The sequence below is a fragment of the Gymnoscopelus braueri genome (assembly GCF_963280865.1).
Source record: "Gymnoscopelus braueri genome assembly, chromosome: 19".
NCBI lineage: Eukaryota > Metazoa > Chordata > Actinopteri > Myctophiformes > Myctophidae > Gymnoscopelus > Gymnoscopelus braueri.
The window spans coordinates 19,062,603-19,081,568 of NC_137621.1; the positions used below are offsets into that span (position 1 = coordinate 19,062,603).

At 42.3% G+C, this 18,966-nt stretch overlaps 1 protein-coding gene across 1 annotated transcript; it reads left to right on the forward strand.

The window, feature by feature from the left end:
* Positions 1-765: 765 nt before the first annotated feature.
* Positions 766-18,729, forward strand: exoc5 (exocyst complex component 5). Its single transcript, XM_080413870.1, has 18 exons — positions 766-958; positions 1,903-1,997; positions 4,219-4,366; positions 4,692-4,886; positions 6,591-6,655; positions 6,873-6,901; positions 7,041-7,150; positions 7,667-7,711; positions 7,820-7,960; positions 8,055-8,137; positions 8,587-8,796; positions 10,200-10,347; positions 10,510-10,618; positions 11,034-11,154; positions 11,259-11,345; positions 12,592-12,700; positions 14,307-14,522; positions 17,545-18,729. Exons 1-18 carry the CDS (start codon positions 932-934, stop codon positions 17,731-17,733), a joined length of 2,127 nt encoding a protein of 708 aa, XP_080269996.1. The 5' UTR covers positions 766-931; the 3' UTR covers positions 17,734-18,729.
* Positions 18,730-18,966: the final 237 nt, after the last annotated feature.

Consider the following 18,966-nt stretch of genomic DNA (forward strand, 5'->3'; position numbering starts at 1 on the left):
TTGACATTTCTATGTACAAAAGTAAAAGTCAGACTCGATTAAATACATCTATGATAATCTTGATCCAATGCTATCTATTTGGCAAATTTCAGTTGACTGCCTTAATTAATAGTAGTAGTAAAAATGTTTTGAAAAAGCAATTCTGTAAACAGTTCAGTTTGCTCCTTTGAGTCCATTGGCATGTAGAAATGCCCACGTTTCTTAATCATAATAATCATATATTATTATTATTATTATTATTATTATTATTATTATTATTATTATTATCATTGTTTTTATTATTATTATTCAGACTTTAAATCAGTGGTTCTCAACCTTTTCAGGCTGTGACCCCCCAAAAGAATCATATTTGACTGGGGACCCCCCAAAATAATCATATTTGAAATGGGGAGTGGACCCCCCACCCGACAAACACGTAATTTAGTTTGATTCGGTTCCACAGATAAATAATTGTTGCGAGGCGTTGTGAGCTTGTAGATGGAGTTATTTTCACAATACTTTTGCCTCTTTCTTATTATTTGACAATTTGGCCAATGTTTCGATGAAGTAAGTCTTTAAAATGTTGTTTTCTTCTTTTTTTTTTTAAAGAGTCCTTAAATTCCTTAAATTGTCACTTTACTGTCCTCCCAAAACCACTGCACAATGAGAACCACTGCTTTAAGTGACCGTTCCAATCTTGAGCAGAGTCGCAGTTGCAAATTCCGACTCCCCGAGTCATCTCGAACGCAGCACATCCCCACCCTGTTCCCCACTTCCCCATACAGGAAGCAGAGGGTCGCTAACTAACTAGCTGGCTCTATGCTGTCAACAAAGGGCAACACTGTGACTGCAGGGAAAGCAGCAAATCTACCGGGAGGTTGGCGGTGTTGCCGATTCACCATCATCCCTCACGTCTAAACAGCATCTCTGCGTTGCTAGCCGACGATCGAACATGGCAACCACAGCTCAACTGTTCGAGGTGAAATGACTGTGTTAGCAGGGTAGCTAGGTAGCTGGGCTAGCTGTCGTTAGCTTGATGGTTCATGTATCTGGCAGAAATATTCAGTGGTGGAAAAAGTATTCACACGTTTTACTTAAGTAAACTGCAATAGAAGTACTCTGTTACAAGTAAGAGTCTGGAATTCAAAATGTACTTGAGTGAAAGTACAAAAGTATTGGTATCAAAATGTACTTAAAGTACAAAAGTAAAAGTACTCATTATGCAGAATGGTCCATTTAACAATTTCAAAATGTATACAAAATCTTTTGAAAATAGCAGATCGGCTATTTTCAAATGGCCTTAATATATATATATATATATATATATATATATATATATATATATATATATATATATATATAGGGCTGAAGTGGTTATATCTTTTGTGATAATTATCTATATCTGCAAAGTAACTAGTAACTAAAGTTGTCAAATAATTGTAGTGCAGTAAAAAGTACAATATTTGCCTCTGTAGTGGGGTGAAAGTATTGAAAATTGGAAATACTCCAGTAGAGTACTTGAATAAATGTACTTTACACCACTGGAAATATTGAATAATGACACTACAGACTGGGCAAGGTTTGTCCAGTGTGGAGAGGTGAAAGAGACAATGACCTGCAGATATATTATTGTCACCGTAGAATTTGCATCACACAAAGCTCAACTGATAACCGTAACACTGCTATGTTTATGACTTGTGATGTACAGCTAACATTAGAGCAAGTATTAGTTCTTCTTTCATCTGAAAACTGTGTGGGTAACCAGTAATGTTTCTTTACGATTTACACTTTAGTGAGCAACATAACGAAAATCCGGTTCAAAGGTGGCTTATTGCTCATGGGGGTGTGGTATTGTGGTGTTGATTTTTTTTTGTATGGCAGTTTTGTACACTTGTTTACTTGGCACTTGCCTCCCTCCTCCAGGAGCCTTTTGATGCAGATGAGTACATTGAGAGGTTGGCATGGAGAACACCTGGAGGAGGTTCCAAAGGAGGTGCCGAGGCCTTTGATCCTAAAAGGTAGGCTGGTGTCGTTTACACACCATTGGTTCTCGAAGTGGGGTCCGGAGGGGACACCAGGCCAGGTGTCCTTTAGGGGGTTACAGGGAGTCCGCAGCAAAATTTTAGATATTAATAGGAACCAAATGGACCTTTACAGGTCTGTAACTCTGAGAGTGTACACATTTCTACACTCTGAGTTATGGGCATCCGTGGCCTAATGCATAAAGTTTGAGAACACCACTGATTTACAACCATTTTCCTATGGATGGCAGTGTGGCAAAAACAATCAAACTAAATTGATAGGCACAGTTGGCATGGATGTATGGCTACCATGTTCAGCTTGTGTTTTTCCTCCATTTATGAAGCACCCTCTGAAAAACATATGTTATTATTAGTATCAGAAAAGGGGTCGATATGCCTTTATCCAAAGCGCTTTACACTGTGCATTACTTTCACCCATTCACACACACACCCCCACACACAGACAGCAGAGGAAAAACATGCAAGGCACCAACCTGCTCAGCAGGAGCCGTTAGGGTTCAGTGTCAACGGCACTTCGACACTAACCCAGGGAGAGTACGGGATCAAACCGGAAGACTTCGTATTCCCATGCAGTCACTCTACCACATGAGCCCCTGCGGCCCCCTATGTAAGCTTATCGTATATAAACACAATCATTGTTTAGTTAACATCATTGACCGTATTCCATCCTATTTTCAAGGGATTCTGGACAAACTAAACTTTTCAGATCACTTCAACACAAGGGGGGAGCAGTCCATTATGGATTTCAGATTATTAGTAAAGCCTGATTATTTGTGATTTATCTCCTTGTGACATATATCTACAAATGATGTGAAATTTAATATACACATACAATTCACAGAAATAAAATACATCCTATGTTGTTTCTATGTCTTAAATACAGTGGCATGATGGACGATGAAGTCCAATAGTCGATTCACTGATATATATATAAAAAAGTAACAACAAAAAAATTGATTAATCAGCCCTATTTGAAAACCCACTCTCTGTCGAGATTGTGATTGTACACAATTGTATGATTGAAGCAATAACAAAATGGCTAGTTGATTGTGTTTTATAACCTTGTTGCACTCGCTATTCATTCTGAGAAATGCATTTACAATATCAGCCAGTATTTATAATCTGATTTCTGAAAAATAAAATCCAATCCAGAATAAGGGATCTCAGACTGTAGTCTGAGATCTTTGTGTGTGACTGTAGTCTGAGATAATTTTTTGGGCTGATGTGACTGATTTATGGACCAAAACTATATTTGTTTCTATTTTGGAGAGAGCTTGCAGGGTTTGACAGGAATCATTCCACGTTGTTGGAATAAAGTTTGAGTTGTTTGGTGAGAATGTTGCTTGGTCTTATGTTTACATTTGGTAGCCAACTTAACTTTCTTAATCACAAATACAACACAGTAGGCCTTTGGAAGAACCCCAACTAACTATTATGTCGATCCATCCAGCCTTATCTGCTTCCTCCACAAAACTGTTGCCACAACCTCCTATCAAGCTCTATTTAAACCTTAGTGAAGAGTCAGAGACGACGTATGGAGGCCACCATACTGTGAGTCACCAACCAGGGAACGAGAAGGGAAGGGAGACGTCCTTAATCTGTAGCCGGTGCAGAGGGAATTAGTCAAGAGATTATATACTCATCATTTTAGGATGTTTCCTACTCGGTGAAATGTAGTGCTGACTTAGAACTTTTGCTCGGCCGTCCTGATGGCACTTAAAATGCAGCTGACGAGGCTCCTAGTTTTCAGAGCTTCTTAAGTCTAGGGACCCAGGAATTAAAGCACCCAGTTACACACCATTCTGTAACTATTAACTCTAAGTGTTGGGTCAGTGGGACAGATTTAACCCTGCTTTTCCCCAATTACTCCTCCAGACTTAGATTTACATGAATTTGTTTTGTGTTTTACATGACGTTTGTCATGGATCTTAGTTTATTTGATCTGATTTTGCTTCATTGTCCCCTTGGTGAAATGTGTCCCCTACATTTAACTCATCCCAAGAAGCAGTGAGCAGCGATTGGGAACCAACTCCGGTTGTATTTTCAGAACCTTGGTCAAGGGCACAGCCACTCGGCCAGGAGTATTTACTATACCTAGCATGCGTGTCCTTTGGTGTGGGGGGAAATCGGAGTACCCAGAGGAATCCCAATACAAACGCATGCTAATGTTTTAATTTATTTTCCTTCACACTGATAGGCTGCTGGAGGAGTTTGAGAATCACATAGAAGAGCTGAAGCAACTGGATGAGAAGATCCAACGCCGCGTGGAGAAGCTTGAACATCAGTGTCACCGCGAGGCTAAGGAATTTGCACACAAAGTACAAGACCTACAGAGGAGCAATCAGGTGAGGTGGATGGATAATAGTTGGTATCTTTTGATCTTTGCCCCTCCTTGACATGTTTTTCTTTACGGTTTGATTTTTCTCCTTGCTCTCCCTGACTGCCTACCCCTCTTCTTTTCGATGGACAAAAACAAAAATTAATTTCACCCACTTCTTTACACCTGATGCGATGTGACAATAAAGTTCTAACGTGTCCTGTACAATCCATCATTGTACCGTAAGGCCCAAGCCGACACGCAGAGATGTCCGATTTCACTTTGTCGACCATCATGTCGCTTGATCTTTACGCACACTACTTTACAAACGTCCAGGCTCTGTGTCCCTTCAGGTGGCCTTTCAGCATTTCCAGGAACTGGACGATCACATCAGCTATGTGGCCACCAAAGTGTGTCACCTGGGAGACCAGCTGGAGGGAGTGAACACACCTCGACAGAGGGCCGTAGAGGCTCAGCGTCTCATGACCTACTTCAACGAGTTTTTGGACGGGGAGCTTCGCAGTGACGTGTTCAACAATCCTGACAAGGTCAGTTGTTACGACCCTGATATGAGTCTAGGGCACAGGGAGTAACAAAACACGGTGGTATGGTGCAAAGAAAAGGTGATTTAAAAGGACGTTAAGGTGATTTGAACAAATATTTGAATTTCATAAAGGACCAAGACATAGGGAGGCAGGGCAGTGCCAGTGATTACAAAACAAACCTTTAAACTAACTCAGGGATTTAAAGCTTACCTAAATAATCTAGTACAAAAATAAGGTAATAACCCAAAACAAACCTAACTTAACTTACTATACTAAATAAACAAAACAAAATAGTGTAGACACACACCTACTGTCCTACCATCTATCCACCACCAGGGGTGGCTTATTTGTTTTGTTGTTGAGGCCCCCGCTGTGATTGTTACTGTAGGTGAAACGCACGTGAACAGGATTATAAAGAAAATGATCCACATTAATTTGTCAAGTTCATCCCTTTAGTTGGATCCCTCAGCTAATTTGGATTAATAAACTGTCATTTGCTTTCTGATAATAGCTGGCTGATTGACTAGCATGGGTGTCACTGTCAACATGCTCATGTCAAGCCTAATTGCATTAATTGTAGAGTCGGAGAGAGCCTGTTGCCCTCAGTTACCGTACGTCACATTACAGACAAGGCACTCAAATGTGCTCAGATTTCTACCTAAACACAGGCCAAGTTGATATTAGACAAATTACCCTACTGTTGACCCCTAACAGCATTGACATTTGAATATCGTAATTGGTTGTGGAGAGATCGGGATGCTCCAGATGAATTCCTGCTTGGAGATGCATCATTAGTGGTGGTGGAGCAGGGAGTCTAAGTGGGGAGAGGGGGGGGTGAGGTCAATCCCAGAGACGAGAGCTGCAGATGGGGCTAGGCTTTCGGAGAGGCATGCAGGAATATCTGACCAGATTCTTTTTCCTGAGCATACCTCCAGACGAGGGGGAAAGAGGAAAGCTGCAAGTGAATAGCTGAAGGGGGATGGCTCTGCTAATCCTTCTGAAAGGGAGGGCTGGGCCGCCAGCGTGGAGACAAGTGCTGCTAAACCCTGACTGCAGGGAGACGGCTACATTACTTACATGGGATTTAGCTAATCTTAGCTGGGGGACAGATACTTAGAAAACCTTCGCCGAGCAGAAAGACTGGATCCTCCTCACGGGAGCAGAGTAATGATGTTAGCTGAGGCAGGCATCTGCGGGAACAGAGGAGTTGCGGACGGCGGGCCTTTCGTAGGTCCGGAGCTTTTTCAGCCAGCATGTATGTCAGGGGGAGGGAGGGGGGGGGCGTGGGGAGGGTTCTCGACAGGGGCCTCTTTTTTTAGACCGATATCCCTGGCCGAACAGATTATTGAAGGCGATTTACACTCCTGCGGGATTACAGCCTATTCAGAAAAAAAGCATGCCAATAAAGAGTTGGACGTGCTGCTAAGTCAGGGCTGCTGCTGCCACCACCGCTTTTGCCGATGCCCAGGTGAGCAGCGTCTGCTTGTTATCAGCTCCATGGCCAACATGGGGAGGTGGAGGAGGGCTGCTCTAAGATGATGAATCCCCCATGTGGAGTCGTTTTCCAGTGGCCTGTCTGCTCTGCCTGTTTGGATGTCCACCTCTTACTGTCCTCTCATTATTATCTCTCTCTCTGTCTCTCTCTCTCTCTCTCTCTCTCTCTCTCTCTCTCTCTCTGTCTCCTTTGTCCACCTCGCTCCTCATCAGATTAAGGAGGCGGCTGATATCATTCAGAAGCTGCATCTCATTGCCCAAGAGCTGCCATTCGACAGGTGAGTCAGGCGTCCTAGAGGCAGCTTTAGACATCCTAGCACTGTCGGAGAAGGTGGAAGTTGAAAGTGCCAATTAGCGTGCTGTGTAATCTCCTATCATGGATCGACAATGTTTTGGTGTTAAAAATACATGATTAAAGTTCCTGAAAAATGCATACATTAAGTACTGTAGGCTCGAAGATGCAATTGACTGAATCATTTTGTTCTCATTTTACAGATTTGCAGATGTCAAGGCAAAGATTGCAAGTGAGTTGTATTTTGGCTATAGTCATTAAATTGTCCAGGGCACAAGGTCACAAGAAATGACCTGCAAATAAAAAAAACGTGTGTGTGTGTGTGTGTGTGTGTGTGTGTGTGTGTGTGTGTGTGTGTGTGTGTTTTCCAGGTAAGTACCATGACCTGGAGCGTCAGTTGATCCAGGAGTTCACCGCCGCCCAGCGCAGGGGTGAGATTGGACGTATGCGGGAGGTTGCAGCGGTTCTGTTACATTTCAAGGTGATCCAGAGACATTCTGCAATCATTACTCGATCCTTTTGTCCTTTTCAGCATTACATTATGAACCACTTTCACCCTAGCTTCACTATTTTGGGCATGTCATAATAGGCAAAAGTTGTTAAAGAAAATTTTAGAACTGGCTATTTTTGGGCAACACTGTCGTACGACAAAGTATAAAATAGGTCATAACCACTTAACCCCTATACTTCGACAAAGCTAATAGTATTTACTAATTGTGAGCTTGTAGATCGGCTAGTTTCGCTGTTTAAAAAAAATCCCAATTCTGATATATTTATATATTTTATATTTTTTTTGAACAGCGAAACTAGCTGATCTACAAGCTCACTATTAGCAAATGCTATTAGCTTTGTTGTGTGGCGAACGTCAGAGTCTGCTGAAGGGATAGCTGTAGTTCATAGCAGGAGGTTGATGTCAATTCATACAGGATGTGCTAATATGGAAGTTGAGTGTCAATGTTGCATTGATAGAGAGGTAACGCGTCTCTTTCTGTAACAGGGGTATGCGCATTGTGTTGACGTCTACATCAAACAGTGTCAGGAAGTGAGTGTGCAGTGTTCCCCACAGTCTCACATAATATCCCAATTATCTCGTTTTTACAGCCAGTATTCTGCACAGGCCACAAGTTAGCCCTTCTGTTTCTCTTCCCAGGGGGCGTACATGAGGAACGATGTGTTTGAAGACACCGCAGCCCTCTGCGAGAGAGTCAACAAGCAAGTGGGGGAGGTCTTCAGCAGCCCAGAAGCCGTTATGGCCAAACTCATCCAAAGCATTTTTGAGAACAAACTACAGGTATATATCCACTATTTGCCATTGTCATTCTGTATTAGCTAGATCCCACCATAACTGTGGTGTTCTGTTAGACTGATAGCCTTTGTGTTTACAGGCCCACGTGAGAGAGAAACTGGACGAGACCCGCGTTCAAGACATGGAACAATACCTCAAGCACCTTTATGACCTTTACACAAAGTAATTCATGTCTTTTCTTTTAAATTAAGTTAATCCCTATTTGTCGTTGTACGAAGAATAGCGTACCTACAAGCTCACAACGTGTTGCTATGTGGTGCATTGTGAGCTTTTGATTTTTCTTTTAATTTAAGTCTATAATGACATGCCCAAAATAGTGATGCCAGGTTGAAAGTGGTTAATGTGTCATTTTTACTGTCTTTTCAATTAAACTTTCTCCGCTTGACACAAATTCACAGGGAACCGTAAAACATTTTACTTTGGGGCACAGTCAATTACTAACAAGGGAAAATTATTTAAATTGGAAAACAAAGAACAAATAGTGCCACAAGGCAACAGTACACTGATCTCTGGCTTATTTCTGCTTGACACGTGACACGTCAGTCGACAAACAATGACATATCATCAACTGTGAAAAGTGACTTCATCCCAATGCTTGTGTCCTCTGCCAGGACCACAGCGTTGACAAACAAGCTGACGGAGTTCAACCTAGGCTCAGACAAGCACACCTTCCTGTCCAAACTCATCAAGAACATCTTCTCCTCCTACCTGGAGAGCTACATCGACATGGAGAGAGACTACCTTCGCACTCGCAGTGCCTTGATCCTACAACGTTTCTACGACTCCAAGAACCACCAGAAGCGTCTCATTGGCACCGGCAGGTGAGATTTTTAGGTTTCACTCTCAATGCCGTTGGAGTGTGAAACCCAAAATACACTGACAATGGTCCTTTTATGTTAACATCAGAACAGGTTGAGTTTCCCACATATAAGTAGGGTGAGAGCCTGTCACCACTTGGCTCACCAAACCTCCTGAATCTGCTCTGTTTTGTAATATTATTATTTATTTATTTATTAAGCACGTACCAAACAAAATGACAAAGTGCTTTACATAAAACTGAATAAATAAAAAAAAACAGTCACAGACATGAACTACAGTGAAAAATAAAAACATTAACACATTGACTGCCAATCACGTAGATCTACGCGAACCTCCGTAAAGCCGCCACGTGCCAATCGCGTAGATCTACGTGAAGTGAAAAAAAAATAAAAAATTTCACCCAAAGGCCAAGGAGATATGATTAGTTGAAGATCTAGACTCCTATCCACTTCCTTGTTAACTTAAAACTTAAAAATGCTGTATTTCGGCTCCTGAGTACTTTTTTTTTTCCAATGAAAAACTCTGGCACTGGCTAAAAAAATATGAAAATAATTCTGGCAGTTAATGTGTTAAGGGAATCAACCAATAACATTGCAAAATGTTAAATTATGGTGAAGGCCTTTAGATATTTTTTTTAAGACTGTATTTAAAATAAAACAGTGAGTTAGAAGCCTGAGCTCCTCAGCCTTCTCTTTCCAGAGCCTGACAGCAAAGTCTGTCTTCAGCCTCTATTCAGGAACAACCAGCAGGTTCCAGTTAGGACTCAAGTGTAATCAAACAGCTTAAAATAATCAGCAAAATCTTAAAATCAACCCTAAAATGACAGGCAGCCAGTGTAGCCTTCTACAGAAGTACCACGAGAGCCCTGCCCTGACTGGCTGCATCCGTGCCTTGTATGGAAACTAGTGCACTGCAAAGCAACATCGATTGTGAGCTATCCTCTATCCGGGACATATACGATGGACATTGTGTCAGCAAAGCTTGCAGGCTTATCAAAAATTCTAGCCAAGCAGGGACTGTTTCAGATGCTATTAAGGAGCAAGTGGCTTTGTAGCCTCAAAGCCATTGGCAGTAGATTTCTAAATAGCTTCTTCCCTGGACAGTCAGTCATATAAACATAGCTTGGGAAATGCTAATATACCTCCAGTGTATTCTGTACAATTTGGAGCTTATTAAGTGTTTTTTGCTTAAGACATGTGAAAACAAACACCATTGCAATAGTTAAGGCTTGAAGAAATAAAAGCTATTATTATTAAAGTGGCTTTCTAAGTTTAGGCTGGGATCAAATAAAACCAAGGTTTTCGGCTACAGACATGACATTGTTGAATAAAGCACTAAGTGAAGACTAAATTTGAAAGTCTTTAGCAAGTCTAATCCCTCCTTTTCTCTCTGTCCCCTCCCGCAGTATCCAGGAGTTGAAGGAGCGAATAAGACAGCGCACTAACCTGCCCCTGGGCCCGAGCATTGACACCCATGGAGAGACCTTCCTGTGCCAAGAGGTGGTGCTTAACCTTCTGCAGGAGACACGACATGCCTTTGAAAGATGCAACAAGGTGAGAATCCCCTTCGTCCGGTTCATGGGATTGTTGTGCATTTATGTCAAGTCAACATAAGGGAAAAACCTGTCTTGTTTTCATTGCCACTTCAGTGAAGAAACCCTATTGAGCTGAGTGCAAATTGCATTGCCATTCTCTTTTCTTTTTTCTGTGATCCAGTTGTCAGACCCTGCAGACTTGCCCAAGAATGCCTTCTCCATCTTCCTGCTACTGGTGGAGCACCTGTGTATAGATTACATCGACTACGCCCTGGAGATTGGCCTCTCGGGTACGTCCATCTCAACTCCTCCCTGGGGCACAGAGCCACCATCAAAGAATGTCTCAGCAAGTGGTTGTTGATTGGTATTGAACCAAGTTCAATAAGACATGGTCAGCATTTATATAGCACCTTGTTTCCAAAGCACTTTACAATGTATGTATTACGGTACATTAAACCATTCACACACACAGACAGTGGAGTCAGCCATGCAAGGCACCAACCTGCTTGACGGAGCAGTTAAAGGGGTTCAGTGTCTTGCTCAAAGACACTTCGACATGATGCCAGTATTGCTAAGAGAAGCGGGGATCAAACCCTGAACCAGGAGCCTTCTGATTCTCATACAAAAGCTAATTTCCCCCCACTGTTAATCCACCTTTTTGTGTACGCTAATCATTCATCCTGTTCCTCCTGCTTTGAACTACAGCTATCCCCTCAGCAGATGCCAAGAACGCCAACCTGTACTTCCTGGATGTGGTCCAGCAGGCCAACACTATCTTCCACCTGTTCGACAAGCAGTTCAACGACCACCTTATGCCTCTCATAAGGTCAGATCATTCAAATCAGTGCATCCTGCTGGAAGCTGTTAGCTCCTTACCTAGCTTTGTTTTTTGCAGTCAAAAGTAGGAACCTCTGACATTTTTGTCCACAGCTCCTCCCCAAAGTTGGCAGAATGTCTGCACAAGAAAAAAGAAGTGATCGAACAAATGGAAGTAAAACTGGATACAGGCATTGACAGGTCAGTTTTCCAACCGACTACGTATGAGCCTTCTGTTTTAGCATTTATATGTAGGGATGGAGCTCGTTAATGTTTATTGATAATGAGCACCTTATCGATCCTGCTTATTGATCCACTATTGAGCTTTTTCCATTATTTTATGGAAATACGTGAGACGACAAATTCGGAACCAAACCTGTATCTTTTTTTTATTGGCCAGTTGTGAATGAGTTTGTGGCTGACCACCATCTAAAATTAAATGAAGATGACAACAGTTAAACATATCTTTGCAACATATCTTTGCCTATCATTAAAACAACCATTCATTAACGTGCAATAAGTGTTAAATGGATTTATATTATGAATAGTACTGTAATAATTACTATCAAATCTCCATGTCTCTTCAGCTCTTTATAAACAGAAAATGCATATTTATTTTTTCTATTTTTTCTTTATTTTATATTTTTAAACCAAAAAATATCAAAAAATATCACTTGCACTACATTACAAGGGCCTTCAAATACAGTACTTTTCAAACAGATAGAATGCAAGTGACCTTTTTACTTTTGGAAAATGATATTAAAGAAACTGTTAACTGGTTAAAAAATGTGTGCACCGTCACTTGTAGATCTGCCATTTTTGGCAACGATAGACTGAGAAGACGTCGCACATTGAATATGTCACGCTAGGCGACACTAGTCACTTGCAGGGAGATTTTAGAGTTTCCCAAACAGATTATCACCAATTGGATTATTAATATTGTCAACGGAGACTTGTTACCCTGCTGGGCTGCATGCACATGCCTTGGGTAGAAGAGGACGAGTGAAACTTTTGAGCGTTTCACTCGTAACGCCATTGCTCCACCGCACATGTAAACACAACACTGAAGCTGCACGCAACCACTGGCCCATTAAAAAAGCATTGTATCCAATAGTGAGCCAATCAAATTTCTATTCCTTGTTACCCCGGGAAGCGCTGGTTGGCAGGTATCAATACACTTTTAGACCGACATGTTTGTGCCAGCGTGGGTGATTAGATTTATCGCTTCTTGTTGTGATTGTTTAGACATGACGTCACAGGCGAGGCCGCTATACCCGATAACAGGCTCGACAAGCACAAAGCTTATTGATACTCAGGTCTCGATAAATTCAGAACCGGGTTGGACCCGAACCCGGCTCTCGAGCTCCATTCCTATTTATATGTGGACACAAATTAATGTGCCCAGTTGAAAAATACACTAGTTCATATTCTCTATACATCCATCCAGAACAATTAACTGCATGGTGGGCCAGATGAAGCACATCCTGACCACGGAGCAGAAGAAGACTGACTTCAGGCCAGAGGATGAGAACAACGTCATGATCCAGTACACTGCAGTAAGGGAACGCAAAGCCATAGCTTCTCCTTTGACTTGGCTCACATGCAAAACGAAACAAATTAGAAAGCAAGGTGGACACCAAAACATTCTGGGCACTATGGAAAACTGGTAACCTTGGAAGAATAATAAAAATAATACATTTTATTTGTAATGCACTTTTCATTCACAAGGAATCTCAAAGTGCCACATGGTAAAAACACATCATCAATCATATAAGGTTAAAAAAAAAAGCAGGGTTTAAAAACGAATGTGGCTAAACAACAATTCAACACAAAAATGCCCTCCGAAACAAAAAGTCTTCAGGCCTATTTTAAAAGAGTCCAGGGTCTGTGGTGCTCTCAGATCAATAGGAAGGCTGTTCCACAGGCGCGGCACTGCCGAGCAGAAGGCCCGGTCCCCCATAGTACGTAGGTTGGACATCGAGGAGGAATCTGCTCGCAGATCTGAGGGTGCGGGTGGAAGTTTGTGGAGGCTTAATTAGTTTGTAGGGTAGGTAGTTAGTTAGGTAGGGTAGGGGCATGCATTTATGCAGTTGTGAGTTATTAGTAGGACCTTGTAGACGATCCTGGCTGAAACGGGGAGCCAGTGCAGTGAGAATAGGATAGGTGTTATATGATCGTGCTTACGCACTCTCATTAGGATCCTGGCAGCGCTGTTTTGGATGTATTCCAGCTTGCCAGGAAGAGTGGGCACTTTGGGGGGGAGAGGAGTGATGTGTTTGTTAGTGCCCACTGCCCAGTTTTCCTTGTGCCCACTCTTCTCTAGTGCGCACTCTTCTCCCCCCCCCCCCCAAAGTGCCCACTCTTACGGGTGCCCACATTTCCCTAGTGCCCACCTTTCCTTGTGTCCACTCTTCCCTAGTGCCCAGTCTTCCCAAAAAGATGCTGCCCAGATTTCCCTAGTGCCCACCTTTCCTGTATTCGGCACATCTCTGCATTGATTGAAGCTTTTGCATTGCAGTGCATGTTTTATCCAGTTCACTGAATCTTACACTCACTACTCACTATTATAATCCACTATGTAGTGAGTTAGACATTTTGTAGTGCTGTCTGAATGTGTAGTGAGAATTATTATACCATATATATAGTGGACTCATCGTATCCCACAATGCATATTGAAAAGTATTGTACAACTGATGGTCACTAACCAAGCACTACATACCATCATGCATTGTGCTGAAAGGAAAAATGGCAGATGGATCTGGCATGTTTTAAATGTGCAACAGCAATAATGTAATGAATGGTGATCCGAAAGTGTGTTAACCACTTAAACCCTATCCGTCCCTATTCTGGGCATGTCATAGTAGGCGAACATTCTGTGAAAATAGGCGTATCCCAGTGGGCTTAAACACAACCAAACAACTTAAAGTTTGTATCCCACCCATACTGTATACCCTCACACACAATGCACACACAGTTGCAAATGCAGCACTACTTCTATTTAAATATACGTATTTGAATCTGTTTGCAAATCTCTGCCTATGATATGCCCAAAATAGTGACGCTGGGTTGGAAGTGTTTAAAGAACCTTCAACTCCATTGTAGTGTATTACCGTATTATGATGATGATTACGATACGTGACCCCCTCCTGTGCTCCTCTGCAGGCCTGCACCAAGGTGTGTGGGTACGTTAGCCGACAGGTGGAGCGAGTGCGGAAGTCCATGGACGGGAAGAACGTGGACACGGTGTTGACGGAGCTGGGCGTGCGCTTCCACAGGCTAATTCACGAGCACCTACAGCAATACAGCTACAGCTCCATGGGAGGCATGCTGGCCATCTGCGACGTGGCCGAATATCGACGATGCGCCAAGGACTACAAGGTGCGGGGGTGGGGGGGCATGGTGACTTCTATGGATGTACAAAGCATAAGGAGCACACGTCAAACCATTGCCAAATCCTTTAACAAAACAAAAAGAAGACGGTAGAACAACATGATAAGTCCAGGGGAGAGCTGTGCTCTGTACCTCGTTTCTGCCTTGAATGGTAGATGAGGCTGAGGGTTAATTAAAGTTTATTATTAGTTTATTTATTTATTTATTTTAAACCTTAAAAATGGATGCATAGGGTGGGGAACTCAATATTCTGTAAATTTCCTTAGGTTTTGTACATTAAAGGTTCGATGACATTCATTTTCACTTTTTTAATTTGTTATGTTTTTTGGGGGGTTTTATGACCTCAATTACACCCAAAAAATCTGAACTTTGAACATTCAGTGGATTTTCTGTGGTCTGGGGTTTTCTGAATAATTAGGCTGAAAAGTAATCTGAGCTTGGCCCTTCGACAGTGAGGTCACAGTCGATTAATCCCGCCCACTCTCCTCCTCGCCCCTCCCCTCCCCTATCCTTTCCTTTGGGGGGGGGCGGAGCAGAGGCGATGATTGACAGGCAAAATCCCTCACCAGCGACACCCGCAGGCAAAGATTTCTTTTTTCATTGCAGTTGAAAAGGCTTTAGAAATGTGAGACAAAAACACCTACAGTGAATCACTGGAGTGGAATTTTCAGTTAAAACTTTTTGTACACGTTTGAAGGACCAGGACAAAGACTCTGAATGTGGTGTAAACATGAATGTCATGATACCTTTAAGTATACACAAGTATACAAGTCACACCAAAGGGAATTCATACATTTGATGTACAAGCCTGCGTTGCAAGACTCGCGGGTTACAGTACATAGTCACATGGCGTGTTGTGTGTATGTACAAATAAAGGCCTGGCCCCAGTAAAAGCCAGGTAAAGAAAACATTACCTTAAGGGCTCTGGTGGACAGTTCACCATAATTTACATTTCCATAGTAGTAGTTATTCATGTACAACAACAACAACATTCATACTTCATAGTCCTACTCACCACTGCTCAGTTTCTGTTTTCAACAAACTGAGCAGAAGACAGAAGGGAATTTGTTGGTAGTCGGGTTGTGGGTGCCTCCGTGGCCGACAGCAGGGCATAACAGAGCAATACAGTACATCCAATCGTAAACACAATGTTCTGTAAAAAAGGTATCCTTGTTCCCCAACACTGTGTCAATGGAAAAAGCTTATGCTGAATTGCAATTGTGTTTTAGTGCACAGCAGCCCAGGTCTAGGACATCTCTGCTAAAACTCTGCTGTCTCCTGCCTCTTTCCTATTGTTTCAAGATTCTAACAGCTTAAGGAAGAGTCATGGAAAAGCAAAACCACTGCATGTGTGATGTTTGAGAAATTAATTTGACACCACCCGCTTGTCAAAGGAGTGCTTTGGCCTTTCTAGAGTTAATAACGTATACATTATTGGTATTAAATATTACAAAAAGATTTAAGTGAGACTAAAACAGAGCTTTTTTTAATTGAAATGTTTCCCTATTGCATGGCCTCTCTGTTAAATATGTAGTTATCAATATTAAGTTACTATGTTGCAGATTGTGTACAAAGCTGCACAAATCACAGTGCGTGTTCAGTGGTGACGCTGATTAACTATGTACACATCTACAATCCAAGTTCCACACTCATCAGGAGTTTTTACATGCAGGCTTTGCATTCTGCATTTGTTTATGGCCAGAGACTGCTCTGTTTTGGGATGGCAAGCACATAGCCACGAGGTGTGATTGGTCTAATTCTGAGGAAACGGGTACACAGATAAAACCTGTGGGTGTCTCCATCTCTCCAGCTCTTTGATGAACAGAAAATGCGTTTTCAGGTTAGGATACCAATTTTATCCAATCAGGAGAGAGAACTCATACAGGATACATGACAAAGAAATGGATTTGGAAGTGATGTCACCAAGAAGTGAGCAGACAAAATTGGAACTGGAACACTATAAAAGTGCAGCTGATGAATGGATGCTGTCTCCCGATTGGCTGAAATTGGCAACCCACATGAAAAATTTATTTTCTGTTTATTAATGCGCTGGAGAGACAGGGAGACCCATGTTACTGAACAAACGCTCTATAGCAATGATTAATATCACAATATAGAACTTCAACCTTATAGCAACAAACTTTTTTTTACCAAAACAAATATCACTTACACTACCTTTTTAAAGGTAGTAGTGTAAGTAGTATTTTATGGTTAAAACATTTTTGTGAAAAGGTTAAAGTAATACTAGGTAACGTTTTCAACAAAACTAAAGTTAAATTGTATATCTTTTGTGAGTGGCAAAAGTTTCACAACACCCACTCCATGAATTTCACCCCCGGAAGCCTTTTATTTATATATTTTCTATTGAATGTGGACTGGGGGGACTTTCCCGGGGAAATGACGTTCCTGGCCAACGTCATGACGTCGTGGCCGACGTCCCCAGGAACTACCGCAACGGTTTCCTGTTTGGCCAGGAACTATCGCGGTAATAACTAAAAGGAACCTCACGCTGATGTTAAGAGAATGTAGGATTAGAAGATCGAAAAAGAACAGAAAAAGAAAGCACAGCTCATGGTAACTAATGCTCCACTGGCTAAGAGAAACGATCCGTAGATAGTATAAAACAATTAAAAGATCGCTTTTTGAAACGCTTCCGGCTTCCGGTGAAAACGAATGGAATTCTGGGTAATCGAGGATTACGGAAATTGTATGCAGTGACGGTAGTGACCAGCAGAGGTTGCTAAAAATCGTTATTTGGGATTCTGCATTGTATAACTTTAAAGCTCTATATTCTCATAGTAATCATTGCTACAGTGTGTGCTGAGAATGAGCACAATTTGAACTATACATTATGTATTAACTGTAACATTCTTACACAGTAATACATTATACAGTAGGAGCCAGAATGAGTTTCGGGGCAAAGTTTTCATGAATAAGAATTCTGGGTTTTCAGGAATATCCTGACCCTCAGTATGTTTTGCTAATTTTTGTTGGTGTATTTGTCCGACAGGTCCCTCTGGTGCTGCAGCTGTTCGACACGCTCCACGCTCTCTGCAACCTCCTGGTGGTTGCCCCCGACAACCTGAAGCAGGTTTGCTCGGGTGAGCAGCTGACAAACCTGGACCGGAACCTCTTGCATGCCTTCGTCCAGCTGAGAGTAGACTACCGCTCGGCCCGACTGGGTCGCCACTTCAGTTAATGACTGACTCAACCGTCCACTGCCCTCCGTCCAATCACATTATTCCCCCGTGCTTTCAGACAATGCACCTCGGAGCTCATTTCCCCGCTTCAGAGCATATTTCATTTTGGATTGTCTCTCAGGCATATGGAATTTTCCAGGATTGCTTTGTCCATTCAAAGAGACAAAGACCGCAGCTTCCTTCAATCTGGGATATGTGCACTTTTATGTCTAATGTCTATGGACTGAACTTTATTTGTTTTTAAATACTAATCCAACACCAATCCACCGGGTTATGATTTGACCTACTATCACTAAATGGACAGCATTGATTTCCGTGCTTTTGCCCGTAACACACAAAGAAACAGACTTGTTGTTTTGATTGTGCCAAATATATGAATCTTATAATGTGGCTGCACTTGTACACAGGAACAGACTGTAAAGCTGCTGTAAAAGGAAGGTTATGACTGTTGACTCGGGCCTGTGAGTGGATAGCCACAGACTGTAGACATCTCAGCCGAGCATGAGATAAGACACATGACCACCTCTTTAACCCTCAACCTCTGACTTCAGAGCAGAGTTCAAGAGGTCACTACTACTACAAGAGAACTGTGATGTGAGCCGTAAGCAGGTCTGAGAACCCCCTTGGGAGATTTGGGTGGTCCCAAATTAGGCTGAGATGACTGGTGTGATGGGTCAGTGAATATCTGTCACTGTAATTGCACAGATCAACACCTGCTCATCCAGCGGTGCCCGCACTCCCATGTACTCCCATTGTTGACTGGATCAGTGGTGTTTCTGGGTCAGGGCTCGTCGAAATGCTGGCCCCTGCTGATTAAGGAATCAAACTTGTGTGCCGTTCTTCACACAGGGATTATTGAAGGTTCACTGTCACCGTCTCCGTTCTCAGCGCGGAGACCATTCATTTGCCTGAAACCGCGTGCTATGCTAACCTGTTCCCAGTGTACCGCTGTTTACCTTAATCAATGACTCATTAAAAAGATGTGATTCATCACAGTACCTTTTTTTTTCCTATCCGTCTCCCTTTAGCAAACCGCAGGGATCCGGAAATTGAAAAGTTCCGCCCCGCTCTCTGGGCGAGTGTCACTTTCAAAGTGAGACGAAACGGGCAACTTCCTTTTCTATGGAAGTCATCAAGTATTCATGGGAATTCTTGCCACCAGAGTAAAGTTCTTTGTGAGTCTTCAGGAAGTGAGCAGAGCGGAGGGGATTAGATATCTACTGGTTGATGAA

Excerpts from the sequence above, each read along its gene's own strand:
- exoc5 (XM_080413870.1), top strand. The coding sequence starts at position 932 with ATGGCAACCACAGCTCAACTGTTCGAG. Across the intron at positions 6,902-7,040 it reads TGTCAAGGCAAAGATTGCAA|GTAAGTACCATGACCTGGAG; the intron begins GTGAGTTGTATT and ends TGTGTTTTCCAG. Across the intron at positions 11,346-12,591 it reads CTGGATACAGGCATTGACAG|AACAATTAACTGCATGGTGG; the intron begins GTCAGTTTTCCA and ends ACATCCATCCAG.